The sequence below is a fragment of the Chiroxiphia lanceolata genome, chromosome 2, assembly GCF_009829145.1.
Source record: "Chiroxiphia lanceolata isolate bChiLan1 chromosome 2, bChiLan1.pri, whole genome shotgun sequence".
NCBI lineage: Eukaryota > Metazoa > Chordata > Aves > Passeriformes > Pipridae > Chiroxiphia > Chiroxiphia lanceolata.
In genome coordinates this window covers 88,964,860-88,986,931 of record NC_045638.1, presented here as the reverse complement: position 1 = coordinate 88,986,931, position 22,072 = coordinate 88,964,860, and the positions used below count along the sequence as shown (strand labels likewise).

Sequence of the window (22,072 nt, the reverse complement as noted above, 5' to 3'; positions counted from 1 at the left end):
GAGCCAGCTCCCCTCCGCCGCGCGCGGCGCGGGGGAATGAAAACAAGGCGGGGCTGAGGCGGAGCGGGGCGGAGACGGACCGCAGGGCTGGCCAATCGGAGCGGGCGGAGGCGGGGAGGGTGGGGAGCGCTGGCCAATGAGAGGGCGGTAGCTGGGAGGCCCCGCCCCTGCCCCGCGGGGGCGGGGTGGAGGCGGGGCGCGCCGGGGCAAAGGGTCCGCGCGCGCGGGGCGGTGAGTGCGGCGCGTCGGGGAGCTCGGCGTGAGGGGCGGCAGGGAGGGAGGGCAGGGAGACTCCGGTCCTGGGCTGAGCCTGGGCCTTGTCACGGTACCGGTCCTCATCCCAGTCCCCGTCTTGGTCACGGTACTGGTCCTGATCCCAACCCCGATCCTGGTCCTGATCGGGGTCCTGGTCCCGGTCCTTGTGCCCCGTCACACAAGGCCATGTTTCGAGGGGTTCCAGAGCTGTACTTTCCCTTTTTCCGCTCCCATCCCGTGGTGCTTCCCTGGGTTCTCTGTCCTCGCATCCTTCTTCTCCCCACTTTGTTCCCGAAGTGCCGTCCTCACCTTCTCTCACCAGCGACCCTCTTCCACCGTGACCTCCCCGATTAATTCGTCTTGACCAGGCTCCCCGGCGAAGTGGGATTGCCGAATTCCCGAAATATGTTTTCCTCCTTTATAAACTTGAGGTCTTCCCCCTCCCTACACAGCTCGCTTAAATTTCTCCCGGCCTTTTTACTTGCCTTTCTGCTGTCTGTTTTTAATCCTGACCTGCCTCTCCAGCTGCTGTATCCCCCGGAATGGGAAGTCTCTCACCTCCACCTCCTGACCCTGTTCCCAGGCAGTACTGGAGAACCACATTGTCTTCTGATCCCTTACAGGAGTTTGTTCTGCCCCAAATTTCACATACACCAGTTTTCTCTTTCACTTTTATCTTCCTTGGTCTCGAGTTGCCCTTTGGATTTTATGAAACATTTCTTTCCTTCTGCAGTGTCTCGATAAAATATTATCAGGTGCACTGCCCTTGTTCACCTCTTTTATTCTGTTTGTCATTGGTGGGTGCTGCTCTGGAACAGAAGACAGGTGTGCTGGCAATCTCAAAATCCACCTGCTTGCACAACTGCACTTCAATCTCAAGTTTCTTCCATTTCGTTCTCAGCTACTTTTGTCTTCTGCCATCCTTAGCCACTGCTTCATTTCTCTCTTTCCCTATAGTCTCCTGGCATAAACTTGGATTTTGCCTTGTTTTAAGTTCTGCTTTCTTTATTTCTGATGTTTTTAAACTTTCATGACTTTGCTTACAGAGCCCCGAACCATTTCTTCTCCTTGTCTCTTTGTGTTTCGACTACCACAGTTTACAGAAATTGCTATTTTAGGTTGTACTTTCAAGTCTTTTAGTTCAAGGTCTCTTTTATTTTAAGTGTTACTATATGTTTTTATACTGTACATTTCTCACAGTCAGTAATTTAAAAAAATAATTTGTCCGAGAACTATTTTCCTTCTCCTTGGTGATTGGTCCATGCCCCTCATCAAAGAATGTCCAAAGTTCTTGTCAATAAGTTCATTCTTATTTACTCTAGTCTAAGACACTCATATTTATTCAAATAGCCTGCCCTTACTGATATTCTCTGGCAGTATTATGGGAAATAGTTTTAGATTACCAATTTCTATTTATGCCATGTAAATTTTGTTTCTTCATTTCAGCTACTTACTTATTTCTGTGCTTTTTGGAAAAGATAGCATGGAATCCTTGCTCTCCCATTTGCAGTTTGTGCCTGTTTGATTGCACAGTTCCAGTCTTGTAGTACTGTTTGGGTTAGGGAAGCTGATATTCCTGATCATTTTATCGTTCATTCACCTCTGTCCAACCTCCAGGTCTAATTCCACCATTTCCTCTCAAAAGTAGTACACTCAAAAATTATTTTCATTCTTCAGAGCCAGGTTCTGGGGGGTTTGTTCCACCTTTACTCTTCGATTTCATTTTGTTGGGACTACTGCTGGCTATTTCTTCAGCAGACTTTTGGAAAAAGAGTCATACAGGCCTTTGTTTGAATCCCTTGCATCATGGATGTGTGATGAGAGAATCTAGGATATATGAATCCAAGCAAGTTCCAGTCCCCTGTAGCTTCTTGCCTGGCTTCCTGTTCAGCAGGACATATGTGCCACAAACATCACACAGGAGTGAGAAGGAAAAGAATCCCCCCACTATCCTGTGTGAGAAGCACCTCTGGCAAACTCAGTTCTATGCTGGATCCAAAGTAATGCCTTTTTTCCTTCATGCAATGTTTTAGGCGGATACTGAGACCTGCTCCTGGCAATCTGAGGAGAGCATGTCTCGTCTAGCTGTGCTGTGTCTGTTGTAGCACATGCAAGATGGGAAGGGAGGCTTCCAGGAGGACTGGAAGCCTGGTCTTCCAAAGATTTCTCTTTTGCAAGGGCAGCGCCTTTAATCTGTGCCACCAGGGTTCCTATGATGAATTTACACAATTCAATTCCTGGTAAATTTAAACAACTAGAAAGTAAAGGATGAAAATCTGTGTATCTGGAAGGATCTGCCACAGAGATTTTCTGGATTAGCCAGAGGTGGAGCCTCTTTTTACTGCAGAAACAGCCAGTTTTCTTGGTAATTCGGATTTCAGACCAGGTGAACTGGAAGGGCGGAAAGGTGACTCTACCCCTGAGGTGTGTCAGTGGACTGCCATGCTAGTCTAACACACTTCCAGCGTATATCATCACCCTGTGATTCCTCTCTTTTCCTCTACTGCCCAAATCACACAAGCAATCAGACTGCAGTAACAAGAGGGACTGTGAGGAGGGTGAAAGCTTCAGTGGTGAGATAACACGGTGAGATAACACGGTACTTTGTGAGGCAGAGCCCCTGCCCTGGTGGTGCCCAGCAGTGCCTGTGACAGCAGATCCAAACCTTGCTGCGGCACACACTAAAAAGCAGTTGGTCTGTAGCGGCACCAATAAGGCTCTGTCTAGTTCCAGGCAATAGACATCAAAGAAAGATGCACACCAGTTGCTGGATGCCACAGAAAAAAAGGAGGAAATAAGCAGAGATTTAGAAAACATGACTGAAAGGAAGTTTATTTGATCTAAATGAAGAGAAGAAAAACCTGAGTGAAATCCTCAAGAAAACAAAAAAAAATGGTGAAAAAGACAAAAATTAAGCTGTTCTACTTGTTCCCAACAGAAAAATTCAGAAACAATGGGTTTAAGTTGAAACAATGAAGATTGAGGTCAAACAATTAGACAAGTTGCTATTTGGATGTATAACTATTGTGGGAGACTTGCCCTCTGTCAGGAGGGATGGGGGAAAGAAGATTTGACCACTTTACACCCCTGGAAGTCTTGTTTGCTGTAGCAATATGGCAGTGCCACTGTTTGGTTCATGGCTTTTCTGTTGGGTTTGTTTGTTTGGCATTTCTTTTTAGCCTCGTTTGCCACTTTAGTGAAGCAGCCAAGGTAATAGTGTAGATCTCAGATATTTTAGGAAATTATTATCATCTTCATTGTACATTTTAGGGAGAAGATTAAAACCCAGATGTGAGAGGATATTCTGGCACTTGATCCCTGTTGATAGTTTTTAAAGTTGAACGCCCAGTACTTGTACAGATTTAGCACATAAAATGATTTGCCCAAAATCCTGCACAAAATCCCCAAGAGGACTGGTAATTCAACAAATCTGCTGATCCTCAGTTCAAGTCTGTTGTCACAAAGTCACGTGGATGAAGTCTGTAATAGTGTTTCCTTCCTAGCTCCTTGGGGCAAGGACAGAATTTTCCGTTTTTATTAAAGTGCTGCATATGTTGGCCTGATGTTATATATTAAATATCCTTTTTCCAGACTTTGTTTCAACTTTGTGATGTCTTCCCCTGAAATTGCTTCCCTTTCTTGGGGTCAGATGAAGGTGAAAGGCTGCTCTACAACATATAAGGACTGCAAAGTATGGCCGGGAGGAAGCCGGACATGGGATTGGCGAGAAACTGGGACTAATGTAAGTTCACTGTTTACTACCCTGCATTTAAAACAGGGCTCTGAGAATGGTCCAGAGAACAGTTCCAGCCAGAAATTCAGTGAGTTGCCTTTTTCTTTCCTCTAGCCATTAGACTTTTCCTGGTAAGAACTGAATGTACATTTCAGAGGTGACTGTGGAGAGGTCAGAGGGCTGCAGATGCACAGTGTCCTACATGCAACAGGATGTAGCAACTGTTGCCATCAGTCCTCACAGCTACCCTGACCAAATAACAATCACACACCTTAGAGCTTTCAAACAACATCCTGCATCTGGCTAAGAGGGCAATTGCCATAAGATGCCAGTAGCAACCTCTCTTCAGACCGTCTACACAGAAGTTGTCTTGAGTGAGATAGGAAAAGAAATTATGAGAAGTAAAAAAATCAAGAGTCACTGACCTTACATGTTTGGAAGACAACAATGCATGTGGTTTAGTTTATATCCTTTTCCTTGGGGTCTCTTGTACTTATTTCAGAGGAAAAATATGCAGATGCAGTGTCATATGCACTAGTTTCTGTGTGAAAAGCTCAGCCTGGCTAACCACACAATGACTTCTTTTGGAAGCCTTATACTGAGTGCTTGCCCTTGTAATTTTTAAAGTTTATCTGTAAATGCAATCAGAATTGTATAAAAGTGCATGGAACAGTGTTGATGTTCCAGATTTAGAAGCAGTATTGAATCTATTGTGTTAGGAACTCGATGTTGATAATTCTCCCCATATTAGAGCTTGCACTGGCATAGATGATTGGCTAGAAAAAAAAAAGTTCCACGCTTTCAAAGCAAAAGTTAAAGCACAGAAGAACTGTGTACTGACCAGGGCTTAGACCCAGCACCTGCAGCTGTATCCACACAGAGGATACAGCTCTGTTGAATTCATTTTGACACAACTGAAGTGCAGAACCTTTGGTTTCAGAACTTCAACTGTAGTATTTGGGGGGAACAGAACTTTTTTAAGCCATCAGAGCTCAATTTATGCAGAGTAAGTTTATGCCAAGAGAAAGGTGGTGCTGTCGTGCAAACATATCTGCACCTTGCAGAGAGAAAGGTAGCTGTATATGTAACCTTTTAAATTGTATTTCCTTTATGGTCTGATTATAAAAACCAAAGTTTTGACTGGCTGTTCAAAGGGCTGGGTCATGTGGTGAGAGTCACTGTTTGATAGTATTGTTTTCCTGGTTTATATGCACAGGACTGGAGAAGCAGAACATATAGGGTAGCTGAAAAGTTCCCAACTAGTTTCCAGCTCAGTCACATATCGATATTCATTCCAACCACTGAAAAACTTTGGTTTCAAATTATAAGCATTTGCTGACATTAAGAAGTTGTGCTTTCTTTTGGAAGTTTCTAGCAACTGATATCTTAATGTCACAGATAAAATCTTTAAATCCATAAATTTTAGAGGAGTTCTGCAAATGAAACAAGAATAAACAAGTCTATGTTAAATTAAAATTGCAGAAGAAAAAATATGGTTGGGTTCTTTGGAGATGTAGGTTTTCTGCCATCCTTTTTATATAATCAGGAAGTAAAAAATATCTATTTAGGGTTTGTTGCCTGTAAAGCTCCTGCTGTAGGTCAGTCCCATCCTTGCAGCTATAAGGAGATAGGTGATTTGCTTTTAAAACAAATAGCAGACAACAGATATTAAGAATAGAACTAAGCTTTTCTAGATTGCATCTCCAACTTGAGAAGAAGTGTAAAAAAATTGATCAGTGGGATTCAACAGGTGCATTTTCTGTGTGTTTTTTTTATGGTGTACTACAGTGTGCTTACTTTCTTTGAGCGTGTTTTTCCTGAGGTAGATGGAACTGAAGTTTGGGAAACAAGCAGTGCTGGTCATGTCCCACACTCTAGTTGGAAATAAATTGCATCCTCTCCTTCTCTGCTGTCACACTGCTGTCTTGTATGGCATTCTTTCATCAGGAAAATTGTGTAACTGGCCCTGCAGGGTTCTGTAGCTAAGCACTAATAACCATATTAGACTAATGGTCCATATGGTTTAGTTTAAGGAAGTCCTGTGAATGGTTCTTATGGATCCCTTCCGACTTGAGGTATTCTGTGATTCTGTGAACTTGGAGAACCATAGAGGTGAATCATCTCTGTTACTGAAACTTCAGATACCAGCCAGGCTAAAGACTTTCTTGTGGAATAGGTTTAAAGCATTCACTGGAAGTTGCACTCTACCATGGAAGGCTTCAGGAGATCATTTGTTTCAGCTTGACAAGCCTTATTTACTTACTTACTTGAGTTTCTCTCACTTGAAGTAGAGAAACATCTCAGACCTCTAAAAAGCTTCAGAATTCTACTAAAAAAGGGGGGAGAAATAGTGTTTATGGTTTAAAAATAGAAGTGCACACCAAAGAGGGGGCAAATTCTAGCCACAGGTTGTACAGAGAAACTGAATCCAGGAGAGTTAGTGTGACATAATAATATTTTATTTTACTATTGAAGGTGTATTTATGGATTCATATGTTTAAAGTGTGCCAGGAATAAACAAGTGTGCTTCTTTAAAAACTAATTTAATGTATTATGAAAGTTCTTTCTTTCTTGGAGGGGTTTGGTTTCAAATATTCCTTTCTCAAAATAAAGAATAGTACAGAAATAGAAGCTGTTAACTGAAATGAAGCTACCCAATACATTTCAGTCTTCTTTGGTAAATGAGATTTGCAAAGTAAACAAGAAAATAATTTAATCATTTTAATTATTTGAGGAGCTCTTTGTATTTAAAGTGAGTGAACTTTGGCTTGCCACAATCTTTCTTACAAAAAGATTTTGTTAATTTGAAATCAAACAGCAGTATGTTGCCATTTATTGATTTCACTTTAACTGTTAATATTTATAAAATGCCAGTAGTTAGACATAAATGTCTTAGAAATGTGTAATGTATCTTTTTTTTTTGACTGTTTAATAAGGAGTTATAATATAACCATCAATAGATTAACTGTCATCCTTCATCTGCATATAAAATACCTTTTTCGGTTTCTAGTGTTACCTCCTCTGTGTACGCAGAAAAGAGGGTTGTGTTACATTTTGGTATGGCTAATTTACCCTGCTGCTCTGTGAACAGTTTCAGAACACACAGACACAGCTTTCCTGGTTGATGCTGTCAGTATACAGACTATTATTTTCCTTCCCTGACACTTAGCATTCTCCAGGAGTGCAGCCCGCTGACCTTGAAGAAGTCGTCAAGAAGGGTGTTAAAACTGTGGTGATTGGCCGTGGCATGAATGAGGCTTTGCAGGTAGGTTTTTGTTCTGTGAGAAGCATAAACTAGCACTGTTTTTTTTTCCTCTCCCTCTGATTAGGGAAAAAAAAATTAAATTGAAGATGCTCCACCAAGAGGGAAGAAATTCCGGATTAGCATGACTGAGCTCCTGTCAGGGGTCCCTCTGAAAGAAACATCATTTGAGTTCCTCTGTATTAGTGTCAATGTCAAGCAGTAAACAGGTTTATGTCCTGCTACAGGAGCAACTGAAACAAGGAGAATTTTTCAGTATGTCATTAGCCCTCTCCTCTTGCAATAGGTGATAAACTGGCTCTCTAGCCTGCTGTGAATACTTTGATAATTCGGCATTTTTGTTACTAATGTTGCCAGGGCGTCATTTCAGCAGATAAACTAGCTACAGAAAGCTCAGAAGTGCTGACTTCATGAGAAACAACTCTTTAGCTTTCTGGTGGGATGAGTAATACTTTATTTAGATTAAATACCTTTAGCTCCAATTCTATTTATTTTTGCAAGAAAGGACTGCATTTTAAAGTGTGCTAAAGAGATATATGAGGTGTAGATATAAAAGTGGCTTTATTGAAGAGAAAAAATTAAATCAATCTTAGAAATATCGGAGCATATTATCATTTTGGCTATTAGCAGTTACTTAAGTGGTGCTTAACAAATGGCATCAGTGTTCTTCAAGCCTTCCAGTGTAAGGGGAAAAGAATCTAACACTTGCTTTTCCCATTTCCTCTTCTCTTCTGAGGTTCCAGCATCCACCGTGGACTATCTGAAGAAGAATGGGATTGATGTGTTGGTCTTGCAAACGGAGAAGGCTGTGGCAGAGTACAACACCCTGGCTGCTCAGGGTGTCAGAGTGGGGGGAGTCTTCCACTCAACCTGCTGAAGCCTTACAGCTCATCCTGCCTCCCCTGACTGCAGCCAAATCACGGACACACCTCTGCTGAATCAAATTACAGTCAACAGAGTGTGAACTTAGGTGCCAAGGCATTTGTGCGCTGACAGTTTATTAGTTCAGGATTTAAGCAAATTGAGGGCTCACAAAATGGAGCTGGGAATGAAATTATTTAATTACAGAATAATTTCTGTGTATTCTTAAGATTGGCCTAACCTTCCTCTGAAGGCTGTCCGTAGTCTGGTTATTTAACTTTTCACCTGTTGACTAAATCAGAAGGTTATGTTTTGAATGCTTTTATTAGAAAATGTCCCAAAATTACATTATTGGCTATTGGAATGCAGCCGTAAGATAGCCAATGAGCACAGTCAAGTGGTAGATCTGAAGCAGTAAGGAAGCACTTTGCCATCACTGGATAAAGTAGTTAAAAATAAAACAAAATTAAAAAGTAAATTCAGAATATGCAACTTTGCATCCTGCTGATGACTTCAGTCAGGATATTTGCTATTTCGTGAACATCACATAATGTAACACTTCTAAATTTTTTATTGAACCTGACAAAGAGGAAAACATCTACAGGGTATAGACATAAAATATGGGCCCTAAAGAATGTTCTTATTAATTGCCAGTTCTGAGGATTGAGTTGTCCAATACATACCTATTCAGAAATGCTTAAAATCATCTGAAAGATGCGTTACAAAATCAGAGTTTGCAGCAGCATAAAATGCTGATCCTTAGGAAATCAGTCTAAATTGCTGCTAGCAAGGTGCTGCTGGCAAGCTAGGGATGGTTGTGAGAATTATTACTGGTTGGCATAATCTGATGATTTAAATGCTGCACCAACAAGTATATTATTACACTGAAAATTTAAAAAGTTCTCTTGGTTGTTGTTCTTGATGGGCTTCTATTAAGTAGATTTTTTTTTCCACCAGGGTCACTATTTCTTGTTCTGTGCATATTGATTTTGTGTGTATTAATGAAAGTACAAAGATGAGGCTGTACAAGCCCTGAGGCACTTGATGCTACTCAGGCAGTAGCAGAGAGGCTTAGATTGATATGAGAACACAATGACTCCCCCAAAATACTATGTTCTTTTTCTGTTTATTTACTGTAGTAATCATTTAAAACCTTTTATCTGATAAAAAACAATGTGGTGTAAAAGTAAAGGGAAAGTGAGTACTTGAAAGTTTTATCATGCAATCTCCTAATTACAGCAATGTTTTCTGTTAGTGTAGCTATATTTGAGGCAAAATCTTATCTAACCCAGCAGGAACTGCCTTTCCAGCTGCATCTGTGTTCTGTGATGCAGCAGCTGGTAAAATGCTCATTGTAGCTACTATGATATTTTTCTGAATAACTTGCCTGGCGTGAAGTAGAAGGTGAACCACTGACCTAGAAGACTGTGGTCATCCCAAGGGAATGCCAGCAGAACGAGTTCCTACCAAATCACAGAGTGTGAAGGCTTTTTGCATTAAATGTTGTTATCTTACAGTGAAAATGGTTTGACTCTTGATTGTGGTCATATATTTGCGTTATTTTGTCAGCCTTTGGGCCTCAAGGCAGCCTCAAATAGGAAGAGGCTTTGTAAGGCTTTGGCTGAGAGGACAGTGCAGTACTTAAAAAACTGGAATGTGAATTACACTTAGAACTTGAGCAAACACCTTATCTTTCTCCTCCAGGTTATTTTTTTTTAAATATATTTTCATGTTAATGTGGCACATTAATGGTGATGCCACTTTCACCAAAACTGCTCAGCCCAGGTTCTGCATTTGAGAAAAACTGTGGGTTCCTCACACTGCTGCTGCTACACGATTCATCCTCCCAAAAGGCATGTGAGGAGCAGAGCCCATATTGCATTGCTAGGTGACTTTCAGAGGTGAGCCCTACCCAGCTTTGTGCTGCAGCCTCTTTATTCTTCCCTTCATCTGGCAACTCGTAGGATACAGAAGATTCCACTTCCAAAACAGGGAGCTGCAGTGTGCAAAGAAGTGGATTTCTGTTTTTAAAGGCAAACTGCTAAGTTTCACCACCATCAGTACAAAATTTCAGTGTCAACAAGGAGATTATCTGCTGCAAGTCTTTTCCATCCTTGTCTTCTATTGCTGCTCTCGTCACAGCTTCCTGAGTCAGCGTTGTCAGTTCCCAAAAAGCGTCTGCTCCACTTGGGCTGCTCCAGTCCCTGAAAGCCTGATTTCCTTCTTGGTGCCTGAAATCGCTTTGCTACATGGTGGAAACAGCTGGGACTGATTCATCAAAAAATTCCACCAGAGCTCAAACCAGTGTCTTTGTTAAATTGCTGCTTTCAGCTAGAGCCATAAATAATTCATTAAAATTACGGGCTCATCTCCCAAATCATGGGAATGCACTTTTATGGTGCAGGATTTCTCACATACACCATTGCTCTGCCTCCCACCAGGAAAACTATGTCCCAGTAGGCAGCGAACTCCCACCCTGACACTGAAATTAAAGCCGAGCTGCGGCTGGGCTGGGAGCCAGGAAGATTCCACCCCAGCTGCTCCGCCGCCCAGCGGGTCAGTCCCCAGCCCTTATCTTTGTGCAGCAGCATGTGCGAGCTGGCAGCCAGGACAAACAGGCTGTAAAGAGGCTCACTGACACACCGAATGCAACACGACCAGCATTCTTAAGGGACATCAGGCAGGATTTGTGCAAAGCGTGGCATCCAAGAGCCTTCAACTTTGTTTTGGAGTCCCACTAATATGGCATTAGCAAACTGTAAAGTAAAAAGACAGCCTTTCTGCATTCCTGGTGGTGCCTGCTACTAAGAATAAAATGGAAGATGCAAGTGAAATAAAATGAAAAAAGTGATTGTAACTCAGACAAGTGAAACAGGATTCCACAGGAAATCCATTTCTGTCAGCTGGAACCTAAGATGACCTGCACAGTACGGTGCAGAATGCAAGTCTTATGAAGAGCAGCTGAGGAAGCTGGGAGTGTTCAGGCTGGAGGAGGCTCAGGGGGGACCCTATCTCTCTCTACAACAGCCTGAAAGGAGGTTGTAGCCTGTGGGGGGTCAGTCTCTTCTTCCAGGTAGCAAGGCACAGGATAAGAGGAAGCAGCCTCGAGTCGCACCAGAGGAGTTTTAGACTCGATATTAGGAAAAATTTCTTCCCCAAAAGAGTTGTCAAGCATTGGAACAGGCTGCCCAGGAAATCGGTGGAGTTGCCACCCCTGGAAGTGTTCAAAAGACATGTGGATGTGGGATTTGGGGACATGGCTTAAAGGTGGGCTTGGCAGTGCTGGGTTAATGGTTGGACTCGATGATCTTAGCAGTCTTTTCCAACACAAATGATTCAATGATGTCATAGAGTCCGATTTAAATGCATGCCCTGTTCTTCTGTCTTCCCAAGAACTTGCTTTGTACTCTTTGCACAGAGTGTACCTGCCCACTTAGGTCTTTTGTACTTTTTAAAATAAGGGAGGTGAAAGCTACAGCGGGTCCAAGTTAATGTCTCATAGGCTTCAACTTTGTTCCCAATACATTTAGGCATTGTTTTAAGAGCTCTTGACTCGATAATTGCATTATTTACTTGCAAATTGGCCTAATGAATTTTGGTGGACTTGAGCAATCTAAATGCGAATTTCCCATTAAATGTATTCAGAGTTGGGCTTCCCCACACACAGATGCCATATGTAATTAAATCCAGAAAGTTAATGGTAAACAGGACAACACATTTTCACACTACTAAGCTACACCTCTTTCACATGAGCTCAGCCTTTTACTTACTCTGCCAGATTCTTGACCCTCTTCCCTTACCTCTAACTAGGAGGTACAGTGCAGAGGTGAGGGCTGTTTGAACATGGTTAGTTTTTAGCAAATTATTTGCCCTTCCTTTGCAGATTGCTCAATCTCCCTGTGGCAGCAGCTGTACTGGCACCGAGTTCCTACCCTTGGAGCCATCTGAGAGAACAGAATCTCCCTGTACTTGGCTGATTGTGATCTGAAGTCCTCTGTTCCCTCTTCAACAGAGATGAAAGATGCAAATTATCTTTGAGCATGAGTACAGCCCTTTGTTTTTCTTTTCATTCTGAGATCAATCATCTTATAGGCTATTGCAGGGCAGAAGCCCAAAAATTATCCAAAATAAATGACAACTGGTGAATGGGTAGAAATGCTTCTGAGATGACACAAGGTCCTGCAGCTCCACAAAGAGCGTGAACTCTGGTATTTTTGAGAGCAGAAAAACCTGGGGATGAGAAGAAAGAGCCAACACCTGGATTTAAACAACTACAGTAACACGTGCTTTTTATACAAATTTCCTTTCAGATTTCCCATATATTGGAACATGGTGTGAAATGGTCAGTCCCAAGCACAAATACAGGCTGGGTGGAGAAGGGATTGACAGCAGCTCTTTTCCACAGCCCTTCAGTATTGGGTTCCCATTGGTAATAGAGAAGGCAATTGATCTTTGCCTAAGATGTTGCATGGAAGGAGCTCAAGGACAGCATGAGGGGGAAAAATGGTAGAAATTTGATCCAGTGCTTAGAAAAAGAGAGAAAGATGCCAAAATTCTGATACTGAAAATCTGTGCTGTGCCTACCACAGCATCCATTATGGCCTGGAGCATATGGACACCATTTAAATTAGAAACTTTACTGGGATGACAAACTGCAGAAATACTCATGAAGTGCAAAAATGAGAGGAAGAAAAAAAAAGTCCGTAATGAGCTCACTCAACTCGTCAAGTATCCGCCCAGACACAGAGATACATGAACCCTGCCTGCTGGGAACTGAACTGAGGATGCCAAAGTCAAGTCAGACAATAACAACTCAGCTGTCAGAGATGCAGAAGATTTTCAAAACAGTGAAGGTGAAACACCAAAAACTAGTTTGCAAGAGCAGAAGCACTGAGAAAGAATATTTAATTCAAGAATATCTAAAGCAGCAGCAAAGTTTAATGGCTATGAGCTTTTGCGCCACAACGTCAGTGCTAAAAAATTAAAATCACAAAAAATGTGCAGTAGTTGTATTAGCCAAGTACCATGCAGGCATCCATGTTCAGTCACATAATAAAGAGGAAACAAAATAGCACGAGTTTTCCAATTTTATTGCAGGAAAGCACATAAGGGGTTATTATTTACACTAATCTCTGCATAACCAGAAAGTATTTCTTCACGGCTTTGTTTACTTGCTAAAAATACATCTTTTAAAAAAAAAACAAAAAAACAACTGATTTATGAACACAGGTAGCATTTGGCTGCTGCACTAGAATGTTTCACACATTAAGTCTCCCTAGAAAATCATACCAAAGGATTGCTACAAATCATAGGAGGTTCCTCAGTCCACTAAGCCTGGCACACAGAAGTGATGCACAGACACACTTCCCGTCAGGAATGCCAGATGGATCACGTTTTAACTAAGTTCTTGTTCCTCCGTAGTCCCAGCTCACCTCCAGAAGGGAACAATGACAAGTTACTTGACTGCTGCTTAATTGAGAGCATGTTCAGCTACTTCAGCTGATCAGAAAGCCTTTGAGTGCCAAAAGTACTGCTGAATTGAAAAACGTAGATTTTTCTCATCCTGCTAAGTATTGGTTCAGGCCGGGATCACCACACAGAAACAGATCCTGTAAAGCTTAGTGCGACGTCATTAGGAATTTTCCAACTGGTACTTGATCACGTTGTTCCTCAAGATGTACAAATGTGCAATAGGAGAGCTGAGTTACACCTCAGGGATGGAGATTGTTTGACTCCATTTCACACAAACGAACAAAAGCCATAACAAACTGCTCTGTTCCTGTAACTCAGCTAAATTCCATGTCCTGCTGACCGGAGTTCTACTGCTGGCACGAACAGGTTCCTTCTCCTCCTGCACCATGAACAACCTGTGCCCTCCCCAAAGCTGTACGAGCTTCAGTACAGCTATAGAAGATGTAAACCAGCTCCAGATTTAGCCTATGGCAATTGGCAATTTCCCTCGGAGGTGCAGTTCCCACACAAGAACAACAGTACTTTAGAATATGCTTTTTAACTAAGAAATTAGGTACCAGTGCACAAATGCAAGTTTTAGACACTAAAAAAACAAAACAAAACAAAAAACCTCCACAAAAGAAACAAACAAAAAAGACCAAATCCAAACGAACAAACCCCCACAAAACCCTGAACTCCTCAGCTTCACTTAAGAGTACTGTAAAAATAACATTGATTTCTGTGCCCAAGCATTTACATAGTAAATACATAGCAGAAAACGTACAGGCCTTGGAGAGAAATTTTTGATACATAAAAACTGAAGATATAGCCCAGTGAAATTACTACTGCAATGCTGATTGAGAACTGTCCTGTTTTTGTTAAGTCAATGTAAAAAGACCTGCATTTTCTTGAAATCACTCTTAACTAGCTGAATAACTCCTGTATTTGTCTGCTGCTGAGGAGACCAACTGTTCTTCAGCAACTTTATTCTGATGTCTGTTTTGGTTTGGTTTGCTCTCCTGGACAGAGCATCTTGTTTTCTTGTAACCCAACCCAGCAATCCCATAAATAGGTTTCTTTTAGCAATAGACTTCACCGCCTGGCAGGTTTGGGCATTATATACACCTTGACAGGTTTGCTGAATGGTATGGTCCCCTCTATGCCATTTTCAGATGGCGGGAGAGTCTCCAAGCTCTCACTCCAGGTAGATTTAGGAATTCTAGCAGATGCCTTGCTCGTGTTGGAATTGTAAGCCAGTAGCAACCTCACTTCAATCTGGCATGGCTCTGCAGAGAAAAAGAACAGAACAACCCAAACATGACTGTCATTGCACAGCAAACCAACACTGAATGGATTTTATACCACATATGCTGGGTAAGTGTAGAGCCATTCTGGTCTGCCCAGAATCCAGTCTGGTGTCTGAAAACACAACTTTGCCATTACTTTCGGCACAGCAAAACTAAGTACTGTTTCAGGATCCCCTGCCTTCTTTGCCATCACTTAAAAAATCACACCACTAACTTACTTTTAAGTTATTTTTAAAAGTTGCAATTTGTAACTCCAACCAAATAATAAAATCATTAAAATCCCCACAGAACTTGCAGGGCCTGCTCACTGGATTTATGGCAGGATCAATCCAGATGACGTCTGATAAGACTTGTGGCACAGGAGATAACTTGAAGATTCTCTTCTGTTGGAGGCTTTTGCACTGCAAGACAGCCTGTCCCTCTTTCACCAAGTGCAGCTAGGCAGATATTCCTAATCCTGTACATAGGATGATTTCACTTCACTCTTCTCACAGTGGTCACAACCAAATCAGGATTTTAGTCTACACAGTATTACTCTCAGCAGCCTGCTGGACTTAACATGCCCAACAAAATTTTCCTTTCTAGACTGAAAAAGAGATTCTTTTAGGTTTTCTTGATGGACCTGTACTAGTTTTGGCTGTGATAAAGTTAATTTTCCTTCATAGAAACTTGCATGGTGACATGTTTTGGATTTGTGACCAAAATGGTGCCAACAGCACAGGGATCTTGTAGCTATTGCTGATTAGTGTAATACCCATGAGTTTTCTCATGTTGCCCTTCTGATTCTCTTCCCTGTCCCACTGGGGAGTGAGCACCACATGGTTTGCAGGGCTTAACTGTATACCAGAGATAACCTACAACAGGAATACATTAATGAAACTACTGAAACCCACAGGATTTTAAGTCACATGCAGTGGAACTCCAGCCGAGACATCATCAGCACCAGACAGAACACAAGAAATGACCCTCTTTGCACAGTTACCCCACAGTTCAGCAAACACCGCCCTGAGCTCACCTTTCACACCACCAACTCTTCTGTTATGTGCAGCTTGCAGTCACCTCTGTCACTTCTGCTCTACACCCTGGCAGTTAACCCACGCTTTGCATCTGGGTATTCTCCTGTGCTTAGGAAAGCACACCCTTTCTACTGGCCTTTAACGAGTTTTGTTGTCTTGAATTAAGGCAATTTCTCCACTTTGAATTCTGACCCTGTTTTCTGAGCCCCTCCCAGCTCAGTGTCCTCCCCGTTTTATATGCTTAAGTGCCAGTGTCAAAGTTAATAATTAAAATAATGGCTAGAGGAGGCACCAGAACAGAATCCCTTAGGGCCATACTTAAAATGCCCTTCCAGTGGATGCTGCAGAAGTAGAAATAAGGACTTCATTCAGCTCCCTCTGGTACAGAATCAACCTTTAAACACAGATACTTCCAGTCAAAGAAACAATACCATGTTTTCTTTTCCAAAACAAAGACAGCAGGATGAGTAAGTACACCATGGCAGTGCTATATAAAAAGGAGTATGTGAGGTAACATGGCAATAAATAAAATTCTGTTGGTTTAAAAAAAAAGATCGCCAAATGCAATTAAAAACTGCTCAGAAAAAAAAACGCTCAGAGACAACCCCCCATTTGAATAAACGTGAAGGGATTAAACAAAGACAGGACAAAGCGAGCTGTGAATGAAATACTCTGCTTTTGTTTCAAGTCCACAAGGCAATTACTGAAGTGCTTCCATGAGGAAGTGTGAATGCCAACTGAGACTGAACATGAATGTTGGAGTCACATATTTCATCAGAGCTAAAGGGTGGGTTTTTAGGGCATTAAAAGGGTGAAAGTTTAATCAGCAGTGCAATTGTACTGCTGCGTACATACAGTTCCAAAGGTTCTCTGCCATGCTCAAATACATGTCAGATCTGAAACAATTAATTCCAAGGAGTCAGTTTACCATGACTCCTTACCTTTACAGGAGGATGCAGATCTGGCTCCTGCAGCTGATCCTGCTCTGCACAGAAACAGGTGAACTCACCTTGAACACGGCTGTGCAAAGGCTCCCAGGACTCTCCCAAGAGAGCAGCCCCTCCAGTCATCTCTGGAGCAGCAGTGCCCTGTCAACCAGGGAGACCTAACTGCTCAAAGACCGTGAGAGCACAAACCTGATCAACACTAATGGCAGCATCAACCACAGCTTAGACTCTAGGATCCTCAGAGCCCCCAAGACTGTGGGCATGTACATCTTATGTGCCAGGGACTGGGATGAAGCAAGACACGCTTGTCTTAGAAAAGTGCAGCCACACAAACACAGGAACTTGTATAATTTACATTACCTGTCCAGGCTGTGTGTGAGAGGTAAACCTGAGTTATCAGCCTGTGCCTTCCAGGGCCAGGATTTCGGAAATCAGCTGGTTTAGGATGGATTAGCTGTGCTTGTCCATCTGGATACAACACCTAACAAAAAAAAAAAAGAAACAACTGAATGACAATTGTACTGGGGATCTCACCATGTGGACTACTTAGGTAGTTTCTGTTTGAGTTGGGAAGGCAAGGAGGTGGGTTTTAGCTTGGAGCCATGACAGAACAGCCACATGCCAGCCATTGAGAACCACAGCACAGGGGGAAAAAACCCCACATTGACATCAGCTTCTTCCTCTGCATCATAACTGAGGTTTTAATCCCTTTGTTATGTGGTGACGTTGCATGTTTTACTTAGATATTACCATGCCTACCTCCTCAGCTGCATTTGAAACTAGTGATTCAGCAGCAGGGAGAAAAGCTGGAATACAGACAGACTAGAGCCTGCATATTTCTGTGCTGTTTGGAACAGCATCTTTTGCTCCTCCTTCTCCCACTACATCAGCTGGAAGTTCACCAGCATTTGTTTGTGTTCATGTCTGGAACATGCCCAGTGCACGTGGAAGCACACTGACATCAAAGTGCTCAAAGCAACCTCTCAGGAACTGCATCCAAGTCACCTGAGCACCCTGTAGACAAGCCAGTTTCTGAACATGTGGTCAAAACACAGGAATCCAAAATTGTTACTAATAAAGCACATAATTATTTGCAATTTAAAAGAATTGACATCCTTAAAGAAACTCCCCCCAAGACACAATCCTGTTTGCATTTATGTCAAGTGACTTCTTACCTGAACTTTAACAGTTCCTTGGGGATCTTGCACATGTTCCAGAGTTGCATCAACATCCAGTGCCACAACCAACCCCGATGTAAACCTCAGGGGATTATCAGATTCACCAGTAGGCTCAATGATATTTGCAGTAGCTCTATGGAGCTGTTAGGGGCAAAGTGATTGGCAAAAATAAGGAGGTAGGGGAAAGAGGAAAGAAAAAAAGTATGTAATTACTGCTGTCCTTAACAGAGAAGTGCATGAACCTTGCAATTTTTTTTAGATACTGTCACGAATTGTTAAGTTTTGCATAATTTTAGCAGTAGTGCTGAGTAAGAAGATGAAGCCTTTGAAGAAATAACACTTGTAACTGACCAAGAACCTGAATTCTAAAAACTTCATGGTATATTAGGAACTAGTCAGATGCTGTGACAGTCCACAAGGATATTGCATTCTAATTCTCTGTGTTAAACCAACCTGCTCTGGAAGAGGAAGGTGGAGGAAGGTACTTTGTCGCAGTGTTGTCTGAAGAATCTTGACCACTTCTGAAGGCTTAGACGTCACAAGTCTGGGCATTAAGTCCAGCAATTTATCTACAAAACTGCCTTGCATATGTGGGAGCTCAGAGATGAAACATCTGTGATAGGAATAAATTAAAAATCAAATACTTTTTTTCAACTTTTTCTACAGTACTGTTATTTTAAGTCTAGCTACTTAATCCTGATATTTTGTTATACTGACAGAATTAGACACATACATTCCTCTTGTGATGTGCATCTCACATATACGAGAAATTATTTTGGCTTAATTGTCTTGGGACCGTGCTGTGTGCTCAAACTGACATCAAGGGCTATGTGGTGTGGCCAGCAGGTTGAAGGAGGTGATTCTCCCCCTCTACTTTGCCCTCATGAGACCCTACTTGGAGTACTTTGTCCAGCTCTGGGGCCCCCAACGTACGAGGGACATGGACCCACTGGAGCAACTTCAGAGGAGGCCACAAACACTCTCAGAGAACTGGAGCATCTCTGCTATGGAAACAGGCTGAGAGAGTTGGCATTGTTCAGCCTGGAGAAGAGAAGGCTCTGAGGAGACTTCATTGCAAATTTTCAGTACTTAGAGGGGACTTAAAAAGAAGAGGGAGAACAACTTTTTACACAGCCAGACAGTGACAGGACAAGGGAGAATCATTTTAAACTACAAGAGGAGAGATTTAGATCAGATTTTAGGAGGAAATTCTTCACTGTGAGGGGGGTGAGGCATTGGAACAGGTTGCCCAGAAAAGCTGTGGATGCCCTATTCCTGAAGTGTTCAAGGCCAGGCTGGATGGGGCTCGGAGCAATCTGGTCTAGGGGAAGGTGTCCCTGCCCATGGCAAGGGAGTTGGACTCAGATTATCTTTATTGTCCCTTCCAACACAAACCATTCTGTGATTCTATGATTTTATGACTCAGAAGGGACTTGGATAGGTAGTCTAGAGACACAGGTATCCTGAGCAAAATCTCTATTTCCGATAAAATTCACATTTATTTGTATTCCATATGCTTGGCAGTTGTGGTTGGTTAACTGATGAGAAAAGGGGACTGAATTCACCCATACCCTAATGTCTATCTCATTTGATAGCTGGAGAACAGAACTGTTCATTTGCTTTACATCTTTTCCTTGCATCAAGTCTCAGGATCAGCAGAACTCATCACTACTTCAAAGAATCACAGAACCACAGAATAGTTTGGGTTGGAAGGGACCTAAAAGATCATCTAGTTCCAACTCCCTTGCCATGGGCAGGACACCTTCCACTAGAATCAATCTATTCATGAAAATTGACATTTAATACATTTATTCTCCCTGAAAGTAAAGGTGACTAATAAGAGGTGGCAAAAGTAGTAGACAGGGCCAGGAAAGATACTGCAGAATTCTTGTCTGACTTACTGCTACATGTAGAGTATGTCAAGAGTAATCAGGTTTTTTATTAATCCTTGAAAGGTCAAAATGCATCAGGACTCTCGAAAACAGAGTAATAAATAAAATTGAAGTATGTATCACAACAGCATCCACTTAAGGTAGATAAATCCTTGTAAATACAAGAAAAAAAATCAGTTTTTCTATAAAAAATTAATTCATGTTCCTGAAGTACCAGTATAATATCCTGATGTTAAGTATTTCAACTACAAAGCTTCTTCTTGCTTTATTATTATCCCATGATAATTCCCAATGTAGGACAGCAGGGAAGGTAGATGCAAAGAGATGAAAAACAAACAGAATATCCCCTGTTGACAATGGTGATAGAACTTTCTAACATAAAGTGAAGAAGCAATGGAGTTTGTCACCTCTGGAAGGAATCCACTTCTTGCAGAAATTTTTCACACATCCCAAAAAGGGGTTCAACTCTGTAACGAAAATAATATTCTTTGGTTTAGTTTTAAAGAAAGAAAAACTGCTCTGTGGCTATAAGCATTTAAGTGATTTGGAAACCCATTAAAGCTCCTAAACCCAGAAAGATCTTAAAATTTCTAGGCCAGAAAAGTGTTCCTCACATCTATATTCCCCCTCTCACAAAAAAACCTTTTTGTTTAAGGCACTAATTAAGTTCCCGAAACCACTGTTAGAAAATATTTCCAACTATAAAACAAGCGTTTAAAAGGCAAGTATATTATGGACCTCTGTGGTAACACAGTAAATTGATGGCAAAAAACTCAAAACAAAGTAAACAATTTAGGACACCAACTACTTTGCTCTAATTCCACCATATGCAGTTCTAATTCTACAGCCACCAAAACCCATGTGCCACTTCATTTTCAGCAGCCAAAACGAACGGCTCACAGCCTTCTGTGTACCTAAGCCAAGCATGCACAGGAGCAGTTTGTGTCTGAGTCACACACATTAGTTGCAGATCAGTCAAGAAGACGATGCTTTTCTGATGCTAAAAATTCAGCAACTAATACTTAATGAAGCAAACATGATTAGTGCATTATTCTGATACCTGACTTTTTCTCATTTAAATAGGTTCCAAGTATCAATTCTACAACATTTTTAACCTACTTATATGCTCACTGCTGAGAGAACTCAACCCCCAAAACTCATCTTCCTAATTTTGTCATTTAATTTATGATTGTGTCACTGTCCAGTTATACCAAAGGCAAAAAAAGGCTCTTCACCCTGAATTACTTTAGCAAATGGTTATTGGCATGTTGTCATGTTTTGTGTCTAATTTACCCTTGCTGGTTTTTTAAACTAAGTTTAAGGAAACTAAGCTTACAGCTAACCCTAAGAAGACCCTTTGACCAGGTCATCCTTACCCTCTAGTGGTACGTGCAGTCACAATAAGCTGCAAGGCCTTTGCTTGCAGTCTCATGTGGTGAATAATGACCACTTGTCTACTTTCCACTCCGCTGTACATGAACTCCATTTTGTAGGTTTCTTCCAAGATCTGTCAGACAAACACCACAGGGATAAAAAACCATCAGACTGCTAAACTCTGGTACAAGCACGATCACAGTCTGGTATTTTCCCTCGTATCAAGAAAAATATTAATACATGAGTCTCATTCTTTTGGTGAAATTCTTCATGGAGTAAAGTGGTACCTCATACTAAAAGGTTATCTTGGCTATATTAAAGAAACAATTCATGAAACTTGGCCTGGAATCAAACACTCCCTCCACCAACAGTCTATCTTTTGATACTGCATTTTAAATTTCTAGGTGTAAAGCACTCAATGAGTCTCACTGGCTACTCTGGAATGCAAACATGAGCAGCTCAACAGAGCAACCTCAATGGTCCCACTCAGGTTTACATTTCTGGAGCCAGATCTGACAAGTTCTCCTGCAAACAACTTTACATTCTACAACACTTCATGTACTGCAGCTGAAGATGGGAACTATCACAAGATAAGTATCACCTTGGGTTACTTTAGATATGTAGTTAGAAGCTTAGACAGGACATTGCACAGTTTTTACTCATCATACTTTACCTGTTGAATAGATGGGCTAAGTAGACAAGAGGAAGTGCTCAAATTAATACAGTTGAGTTCAGTATGACTGTACACAAGCCAAGAACTTGCAAGTTATCTAACAGGAAATATTCCCTCACCTTG

General features: G+C 41.7%; 2 protein-coding genes across 5 annotated transcripts in view; one reads left to right on the top strand and one right to left on the bottom strand.

The window, feature by feature from the left end:
• Positions 1-179: 179 nt before the first annotated feature.
• Positions 180-9,634, top strand: AAMDC (adipogenesis associated Mth938 domain containing). 3 transcript variants are annotated; one of them, XM_032680469.1, is made up of 4 exons: positions 180-231; positions 3,847-3,997; positions 7,158-7,253; positions 7,987-9,634. In XM_032680469.1, exons 2-4 carry the CDS (start codon positions 3,866-3,868, stop codon positions 8,125-8,127), a joined length of 369 nt encoding a protein of 122 aa, XP_032536360.1. In that variant the 5' UTR covers positions 180-231; positions 3,847-3,865; the 3' UTR covers positions 8,128-9,634. The 3 variants fall into 3 exon arrangements, with proteins under 3 accessions (XP_032536360.1, XP_032536359.1, XP_032536361.1); XM_032680468.1 differs by having other exon boundaries at positions 216-325; XM_032680470.1 differs by lacking the exon at positions 180-231 and adding an exon at positions 343-361.
• Positions 9,635-13,180: 3,546 nt separating this feature from the next.
• Positions 13,181-22,072, bottom strand: part of INTS4 (integrator complex subunit 4) — a 33,269-nt gene continuing 24,377 nt past the window's right edge. For both annotated transcript variants that reach the window (XM_032679027.1, XM_032679028.1), the window contains exons 18-23: positions 21,279-21,409; positions 20,310-20,369; positions 18,464-18,623; positions 18,008-18,151; positions 17,193-17,313; positions 13,181-14,848 (exon numbers count right to left, since the gene is read on the bottom strand). In XM_032679027.1, coding sequence (XP_032534918.1) covers positions 14,655-14,848; positions 17,193-17,313; positions 18,008-18,151; positions 18,464-18,623; positions 20,310-20,369; positions 21,279-21,409 — 810 coding nt within the window. In that variant the 3' untranslated portion in view covers positions 13,181-14,654. The remainder of the gene's footprint in view (positions 14,849-17,192; positions 17,314-18,007; positions 18,152-18,463; positions 18,624-20,309; positions 20,370-21,278; positions 21,410-22,072) is intronic.

Coding starts and splice junctions, on each gene's coding strand:
- AAMDC (XM_032680469.1), top strand. CDS start 3,866: ATGTCTTCCCCTGAAATTGCTTCCCTTTCTTGGGGTCAGATGAAGGTG. Junction 3,998..7,157: donor GGCGAGAAACTGGGACTAAT/GTAAGTTCACTG, acceptor CCTGACACTTAG/CATTCTCCAGGAGTGCAGCC. Junction 7,254..7,986: donor GCATGAATGAGGCTTTGCAG/GTAGGTTTTTGT, acceptor TTCTCTTCTGAG/GTTCCAGCATCCACCGTGGA.